Consider the following 9,698-nt stretch of genomic DNA (forward strand, 5'->3'; position numbering starts at 1 on the left):
TTTGCACTCTTTAAGTCAATGAACCACAGTAGACACAATTCCTGTTTGAAAATGTTGAGGCTGCAGCAGTGTACTGTGTTCTTAGGAGTTACCACCTGCACAGTTTCACACCACGGGTATAAAAGGGCCCTTAGCATTTCATAGTAATTCTTTTAGACAGCAGCCTAACTTCTAAAGAACCTAGAAGCATGCAAGCTACAAGATTGTATTGTTGTGACCAGTAATGTAGTATGATTTCGTTTTGACGTAATGCTCATAGATTATATATATTTAAACCACGGCTTTCCCATGAAAAAAGGAAGAAAACATAAGAAAACAAACCCCTGACCACAAGTACTTATAGAATGAGTTATTTAATAGCATGGTTAAAGCACCAGATGTAGAGTGAAATATTTTACTCCTAGGAAGCTTTAGTGTTATCTTTAAAACCCATTAATCAGATGGTTGCACAAATGTTATGACACTTTAAATTATAGGTATAACATATATTTCTCGATGTGTTGATGTTTTTATGGTATAGCAGAAATAATATTGTTACATAAAAATAAAGACATTCCATTTTTGGTAGGAGGTGATGAACTGTAAGTCAGATAGCAGTCTACTTGATGTATTACTTTCCCGCAATTGATTGATGTTTCTTTTTAACTAAATATTGTCTACTATTTCCTTTAGGCTTTGACGAGTTCAGTGCGGTTGACTTTAGTGGAACCTTCTATGTAAACACAGATCGTGATGATGATTATGCTGGCTTTGTGTTTGGTTATCAGTCCAGTAGTAGATTTTACGTTCTGATGTGGAAGCAAGTCACTCAAACATATTGGGAAGATAAGCCATCCAGGGCCTATGGGTACTCTGGAGTCTCTCTAAAAGTTGTCAACTCAACAACAGGCACTGGTGAACACTTGAGGAATGCTTTGTGGCACACTGGAAATACACCTGGAGAGGTACAGCTAGCTATGTTCCTTTTGTTATTTATTAGAAGAAGTATAGTGGAAATGAAAATTTGGCCAAGAATGAGGATGAGAATTAAAGCATAGATCTAAACTAGTATTGCCTCTATGTTGCAACTTCTTCCTCCTCCATATATCCTATTGTCTAAGCTCTACCATAAATATGCTGAAAGGTGCTTTAAGTAGATGTGGTGTTTTAACACCTTTCTTTAAAACCTTTTGATATATGCATATGGAGACATAAGCCAGAATTATTTCATTCTCTACCCTGCACATTTCCCTCCATGTGTTTTACTAAAATGTTTTCTTATTTCATATTGATTTTATGATCCTGACCATTTAAAATGTACAACCTTTGCAGGTAAGAACACTGTGGCATGACCCTAAAAATGTTGGCTGGAAAGATTACACTGCTTACAGGTGGCATCTGACTCACAGACCAAGGACTGGCTACATTAGGTAAGCTGCTACCTAAATCTGGCATTAACCAAACATTCACCGTTGGAAAACAAATTGCTTCTATTGAAAACAGGGACCTGATAAATTCTCTTTTAGATTCACTGCTTTAAAAATAGAAGACATAAGGTGTAGATTTGTATTTAGTCACTAAAATATTTCCAGTTCAGTTACTGTAGATACCCGAGATAAACCTCAGGTGGTGGGTAGTGGTGGCAAAGCTACAGGAAAGAATGAATTTACTATTGTGTAGTGATACATTTATAAAAACAGTTAAAACATGTTGCCAGGCCATCCATGCCATGCATGTTTTTTGCCTGTAAAAAACCTCCTTGTGTTGACATCAAAAAGCCATGAGACTGCTTCTGGGTTCTGAAATTTTTGGATGTAATGCCAGTAGACTTAGAGCTATCACTCAAGCGAGAATATATAGTATTTCCCTTCACCTGTACTTATTTAAATGCATTTTATGCGTTTAAAATGCTTGAACATTCTGTGCTTTTACCTGCAATTTTTTAGGTTGGGGACAGTGTAGTAGTGACCTGAATAAATAACTAATGCCAATCAATCATAATTCATTTTTAAAATGTATTATGCAACTAATGAAAACTTGATTATTGCCAAATATAATGGTTATATGAATATATTGTTGTTTGTGTAGATGAACTGTATTTCACATTTATCTACTTTCCTATTTGCAGAGTTGTTGTGTATGAAGGTAAACAGATCATGGCAGACTCTGGGCCATTGTATGATAAGACATATGCAGGAGGACGACTGGGGCTCTTTGTGTTCTCCCAAGAGATGGTATTCTTCTCTGATCTCAAATACGAATGTAAAGGTTAGTGTTCTCTAGTTGAACATTTTACAGTGAACGAAAATTGTTGGGATTGGACTGTCTTTTCAAAAATTGTCAAACTGCACTACAGCCAATAAAGTAGGATAAACTAAGGTCCATTCGGTCAGTTTTAAAGGTTGTAAGATGATTAAAATAGCTCCTTAGGTTTGTAGAAGATATTTGAAAGTATCCCAAAATAGTTCTTAGTTTAAAAAACACTATACTGAATGATACCTTAGTGTTAACTGTTAGTGGTAATGTTTTCCCGAATGATAATGCTTACCCCACAATAAAGCCATTGATCATTTTTTTAAATGATAATTTGGTCATTTAAAAAGTCACATGGTCACTAAAAATCACTTATCACATAAAAAAATATTTATCAACAAATCAATGTGAAGGGGTTACAATAAAGCTATTTTTACCATACTCTTGTGTCTTATAATACTACTTGCTTATGTTGCAAGTTTCAAGTAAAAGTGTTTTTGGTGGTGCTCGGCTGTGTCTAACCACCATGAAGGGGACTAAATAATTCTAAAGCCAGGATATCAATATATATATATATATGTATATATATATATATATATATTAGATACTTTGATTGTTGAAGATTTCATATCTATTTTTACAATTCCCTTAATATATAGTAAATAAATGTAGTAATGATATGTTAGACTCATTTCTCTTCATAGCAAGAAAAGTCTTAAACATTGGGTATACCATCTGCTGGGTCAGGATCAAACAAGGCAATGTTCACAATAAACAGGAATGGCACTGCAAAATATGAAGTTGAAGATGGATGGGGATATTAGATTCCTTTTTTACTAAGTGTTCACTATGTTATCTAAAGTCAAATATTTGCAAGATGAATGCACCATGTGACCCACCAATGTTTCTGCATGTTTAGTTCATTATTGTGTAACATGGGATGTTACAAACCATGCCGGCTTCACATCTGTGTCTAGAAGTTTATAGAAGCTATTAGCATACTACACTTTAGATTACATATGTGTTTTCTTGCATTGTGTTTGTTTGAATTGGCCCCTAGATCTGTTTTGAGATAATCTTTATTGTGAATGTAGGATTCCTTTAGTGCAAGTTAAAGTAGAATTCCTTGGAAGCAGTGAAGTGTGCACAGCACCTGTGCTCACAAAACGGGTTATTAAAAGTCAATGGCATGTAAACCTAAATGAAGTACAAACAGTGAAATATTCAAGTTTACCAAAAAAAGAAAAAAAAGAAAAGAACAGAAACATGTCTTGTATATAAGATGTCCAAGTAATATCCTTTTGTCTTATCTCAGTAGAATTTATTCATGGGAGTCAACTGAATCTATATGTGTTTTCATTAATATTTCCATATGTTAGAGTATTGTGTCATCTTGCCGAGTGCGTCCAAGAAATGAATTCTCACATAGTACAATTGCACAGAGTCTCTGTAGAATTTAGCAGCTAAACATCTGGTGAACTTTTCTGGCCATATTGGGTTTTACTTTGATTACACTGACATCTTTTTGGTTCTGTAAAGCAATCAATTTCCCTTTGATGTCATCTGTATACATAAAAATAAATACAAATTAACTCTTTGCATGTTGCAAATTCAAATTTTCCTAAATCCTAAAAATTGTCTTTTCCCCTTTACCTGCTGCTTCCTAATCTAAACAAATCCAAACTCTTCCATTAGTCTCTATTTTTAGGAGCTTCAGAAGCCCCTTGGGTACTGGTATGACTTTGGAAGAATGCTGTGAGGCAAGTCAGCATAGATAGCCAATCAAAGTCTTTGTTTGCTTACAGATAACACCCCTACTGAGTTTAGTAGTCCTTAGTCACATTAAACTAGATTTGTTTTTGTAATGTTGAAGCTTTCAAAGTTGCTTCATCAGTTTATGGAAAGCTGCAAAATACAAGGATAGAACAAGAAAGAACAAGTCCAGTTGAATGTGACTATTTACAATTATGTACACAAAGACCTGGATAAATGAGAACCTTTACCTGTCAATACTGTGGCTTTGTCTTGTAAATGCAACAGTTACCCAAGAGAATCCAAAGCTCCTTGAAATTAAGTTTTACAGTGGTGTTTGGAAAAGTTGAGATTAGGAGGGAAGTGAGGAAGGGGAAATACAGGTAGGTTAAGGACATACGACATACAGACACCTCCTAGATACGAACGTGGATTCCCTGCTCACTGTGTGCAGAACAGAGGCTTTAATAGGGGAGGGGCTGGTTGCATGACTTGCAGAGGAAATCTTTTGCTAAACACAGCTGAGATTGTGGGTGATCTTAGGGGGGTGAGCTCTTTCTGCAGCCTCTTGTGACTCTTTAATGACCACAACAAACTCTGCAGTTGTTTCTTTTTGCATATCAAAACACAGCTTGCTCCAGAAGTTATTAGAGGTCTAGGCTCCATAAAAATGTTTTTTTTTTTTTTTTGCTTTGTTTGTGATTAACTCACAGTGAGGATTTTATACAGTAACTGACACCATGCTGCCTAATAATATGTTGAGACAAACATCTGTCCTAATTGCATTTATTAAAATAATGTACCTCTTCCGACTGACATACAAATTCAACTTAAGAACAAACTTACCCGTCCTTATTACGTATGTAACCTGGGACTACCTGTATACATTTTATTTAGTTTTGGTGTAATTTAATATACAATAGTTGAGGTTTGGGGTCTATTTGCAAATTTTACACTCATTGCACAATCGTTTTAAAATCGTTTTGCGGTCAGGTTTTATGGACCCAATATACAAGCAGTTACTGTATAACCTTATCCATTTTCAAATCAGTCACATATTAATCTATGGTTTCACTTTCTTTACAGATTTCTAAGAACTTTTTAACATATTGTGTACTTTACTGTACATCCTGCGTGACCAAGACACCTCAATTCACCTGGTACTCTATAAAACTGTCTGCACAGCAACACCTCAGAAATCCTGTAAGATCTTTGTAGAAGAGGAAAAGAGTGCAGACATCCAGCACACCAACAGAGAGGAGCGAAAAAACTCATCTTGGACTTTAGTCAGGTTGATAAATCAGCAGATTTTGGGTGATTTTTGTGAAACTATTTTTTTTAATATTGCAGTAAACAACATTTTTATAATAAAAGATCATTTATGTCTTTCTTATATCCATCAACTAATCAACTCACAGTTTTTGATATAGTACATATATTATATCACTCATCACTGATCACTCAGTTTATCCATCAGTTTCATTAATGTACATTCTCCTGGACTTACCTTTTCACCAGTTGCCGTTGTTATATATGTCTGATTGATCATTTTTATTTCTGAGTTTTACTAAAAGACAAATATTTAACCCAATGTCATATCATAGCTAAGAAGCATTGGAATATTATAGGAGCACATTGTACAGCACAGTTTTTAGGTAAAGAAATATAAAATAAGGTAAATTAACTTAAAACAAGCCTCTAAAAAAAGATTAAAAAAACTATAAATTTTATCATTTAAGATAGACTTGTAAACATCTAGATATATATCTGAACCTATGAGAAAAATATCCTACACAACATTTATTTAACTTGTCAACACAATTACAGAAATGTATAGAAGTGCACTAGACTGGTACCAGTATTACAATATGCTCTGCCCAATTCCAAAGAACACATGTGCTTTAATTATTTAATATCCTGTAAAAATAGAATTTTGTGCATATACCAAAATGATCTATTTTCAAATATGTTCTATACGTCATAAAACACAAGACACTGTAGGTTATACAGTACAATCTGTACATGCAAACCAGATTATACAGAGGAGTAATCCTTTTCCCATGTTAAGAGAATTCTTGATAAAATGTCAATATATTCATTATTTTTTAAATTCATTATTCCCAATTAGCACTATACAGTATTGTGTTTCTGTTGTCACTTTATCTGAATAGGAATATTTGAATATATGTTATTAAGAATACCTGTTAGGTATGTGAATTGTAGCCTACAATATGAAGTTAGCTATGTCTGCTTACTTGCCATAACATATGTATCTTGGCACTTTAATTTTTATTACCAGTCTAGGAAGGATAATGCACAATCCAATAATACTTATAAAGGCGAGTACATTATAAATATATATAGCATAAAATGATATTCCTCAGGGAGAAATTCACAGCCATAGTGATAGTTACAACATATGTTTTGATTTTAGTAGAAGCAGATACTCATATCTAGTATGAGATAATTAGATTATAAGGGAAGAGTTTTTTGCAGTGGGCAACAAAACATTCAAATGTTAAGAAAATGTAAAATACCTCAGAAGATATATATACATTTATGAACGTTATGTTGCCCCCTTTAATCAAATACATTTTAAATATGTATTTAAATATAAGTATATGTCCAGACCATTTTTTTCTATAGGGTGGGGAGAGGATTAGTACTCCTGTTATTTTATTGCTGCCCAGAGACAAAAATGGCGAATAACTCACTTACCTTTTCAAGGTTTTTGTCCTTACTAGGGGGTGTTAACTCTTCTACCACTCTATACAAAACCAAGCAGTCAAGCCCATATTGATATAAACAATAAACTTTTCAATTTTCAGGATCTATATAAATAAAGGGCAATTAAGTTAAATTAAATTAAAAATTAAAGCAATTAATTGGTCACCCCAAATGGCTTTCCTTACATGCAAAAAATGTCATTTTTTCTGGAATTCAGCCTGTTCAACCCAGTCTAAAAGATACAATCAACTAAAGAAATCATCACTTTTCAGCCTTATTGCCACGCTATAGTTTGCCAGAAAGCCTTTCATCTTTCTTTGAAATGAGAGAATGCCATAGGCCACAATGGAGTTCAACGGTGTTTTGTTTCAGAAGTGCTGTTCTCAGTTAAAAAAAGTGTCTCAATTTAAATGAATGGTGCTTCTGATCTCTACTTCAAGTTAATTACGGTAGGGCAATCAAGCATGAATTGATTTAAAAATACTGATCGCCCCTTAAACCTGACAATTTCAAAAGCGGCAAACAGAAAAAAAGTCAAAATAAAGAAGTGATGAACTGCTATCTGTTTGCCATTTTTGTATAGATAGGAATCTGTAATTAGAAGAATTTTGTTTGAATAGCTAATATAATAGGGAAGGTCGTACAAACCTCTTTGTGTTCTGGGAGTGTGCAAAATTTCCTATAGCCACAATCATAACCCAAACAACCCAAATCCTAACTGGGACCAAAGCACCAGATCTTTTTGATTTGTCTATATGCATTTAGGAGCAAGCATGGCAAAGTTAGGGAATTTTTGGCATATGTAGATCTTCAGTCTCAAAACACGCAGTAATTAAAACTGATCTTCAAGGGGTTTATTATGTCTAGGAGAATTTCTATGGCTAAATATAACAACAATAATAATATAAATATCAAAAGTAGCACTACCTTATAATTACCAAACTGACCACTGTCTACTACATGACAGTATATGTATGTATACTAACTGAGGGGCAAGATTAGGAAAGCAGAAGTCAGCTAAGCTATTTGGGAAAACCCTAGATTAAGGCTAATGCTCCTTTTGTTACTTACATTTCTATTGTAAAAAATTTACACATGTATATTATGTATCACAAAGTAAAATACCTGTTTGTGAGCTACAGATAAAAGTAGACATTTTTAAAAAATAAGACAGTAAAGCTGAGCCTATTCATACTGGAGCAGCTATGCCATGAGATTGTTACCTTTAGGCTATAACAGGTATTCTGTATTGTGATAGATCGCTTTATCATGCTTTCACATCACCTGCTGATTTATGATTGTTATAGTATCTGCTTTTTGTCCAAACGTAGATGTTTTTGTTGCTAACTAACACTGAAAATACCAAATCATTCTATGTCAAAACGAGATATTGTGCTGCAATATAACCATTGGAAAGCTTTTAAATAGAAAACATACAAAGTTTATTTGATGAGCAAATATAATTTAATAAGGGAATTATTTTATACTTGTCAATAGTTATGCCATAAATGCCATTCCTAATTAGTTTTATATGCTTTTGCTTGTCGGAAAATACTATACATTTTGGATTTATTGCACCTTTGTACAACTGCTATGCAATTTTTTATTTTTGTTTTTTTTGTGTGCTTTTTGTCAATTCCATTTTTTTTAAACACACTTCCGTATTTCATTAAATGTAAGCCTTGTAATTGATGTAGCGTCTACTTGGGGTTTGTTCTGCGAAATACTGAATGGGACGGAAGATGTTATTATTGATAGACTGTACTATATTTTTTTTCCTTGTAAATTATTTATGTCTTTTTTTCTAATACATTTTAGGACTGTTTATGTTTTTAAAAAGTCAACCTGTTTGCAAAAGATTGTAAATAATTATTTATTGTTTTGTTGACAAAGCCTAAATTTTACTACAATTAGCCAGAACCAATCATTCTTTTTATAGATTTTTTTTAATATTCATAATAGGAAATAAAATATAAACAAAGGATTTAACAAAATATATCTCTAGTAGTAACATTATTTCTGCATTTCTCTTGGGCGTACCTATGTATTCCTTTCATATGATGTTTTCCATGGACATAACCTGTTCATTGCTGATCATGCTGAATTTTGGGTTTCGATACTTTGAGCCACTAGCTCAGAACAAGTATAGCAGTTCTGACTTTACTTGTTTTGTAAACGCCAGTAACCTAAAAAATGATTGAGGCCAGAGGATGAGCAAGACCACCAAGTTTTAAGTTTTCATTTAGTGGCTGGCCACATACTGCTCTTATGGCAGCTTTTCAAGCTAACATGTGGTCCATGTGGAAACCTTTTCAGTTAATAATATTTTATATTAAACACTTTGAATTGCTATTATTTGGCTTTATTTCACTTAACTAAAAGAAGAACAGACTTTAGTGCTTCTATGGGGTTGATTTACTGAGAAAAAAATAAATAAATAAATAAATGCCCTTGTATTTTAGTTAAAAAAATCACCTTTGTGCTGTTTTGAATGCTCAGTCATCTGCAGGGCAATTTAAAAAATAGAATTTTGTCTTACACAAGACTGGATAACCAAAACGAACAAGACTTTATTATATTCACTAATGTATGTAAACTTTCTTTATTTCTTAAGTAAATCCACCCCAAAGGGTGCTTTCTGTCTTCCTTTTATTGTGTAATTTGAAGTTTTTAAGACTGCTTAATAACAGCTGACACATGTCTAGCTGACATATATTAAAAGTACGGAAAAGCTATCTTGACATCTTCATGCTAAAAAAAAAAAAAAAAAGATTGAATTGTATTGTTACTGAAAGATACACACCTTTAACATATGTCATCTGCAAAAACACTCAAATGCCTCATGTTTGCAAAAAAAATGTCCATCAATGCATAAACTGTGACACTGAGCAGCAAATAACTACTCAAATCACAACCAACAAAACAGAGTGGTGCATGTTGGACTATATTTCCAGTTTCTGTGATAGTTCTCCGACATGCAAGTAAGT

The 9,698-nt window shown here is 33.3% G+C and overlaps 1 protein-coding gene across 1 annotated transcript in view; it reads left to right on the top strand.

Annotated features, from left to right (window-relative positions):
• THBS2 (thrombospondin 2) overlaps positions 1 to 8,705 on the top strand; it is a 56,126-nt gene extending 47,421 nt beyond the window's left edge. Inside the window, exons 19-22 of the mRNA XM_072409352.1 lie at positions 673 to 944; positions 1,312 to 1,409; positions 2,108 to 2,247; positions 5,071 to 8,705. Coding sequence (XP_072265453.1) covers positions 673 to 944; positions 1,312 to 1,409; positions 2,108 to 2,247; positions 5,071 to 5,078 — 518 coding nt within the window. The 3' untranslated portion in view covers positions 5,079 to 8,705. The remainder of the gene's footprint in view (positions 1 to 672; positions 945 to 1,311; positions 1,410 to 2,107; positions 2,248 to 5,070) is intronic.
• The last annotated feature ends 993 nt before the right edge of the window (positions 8,706 to 9,698 follow it).

This window comes from Pyxicephalus adspersus, chromosome 4 (genome assembly GCF_032062135.1).
Source record: "Pyxicephalus adspersus chromosome 4, UCB_Pads_2.0, whole genome shotgun sequence".
In the NCBI taxonomy this organism is placed as follows: Eukaryota; Metazoa; Chordata; class Amphibia; order Anura; family Pyxicephalidae; genus Pyxicephalus; species Pyxicephalus adspersus.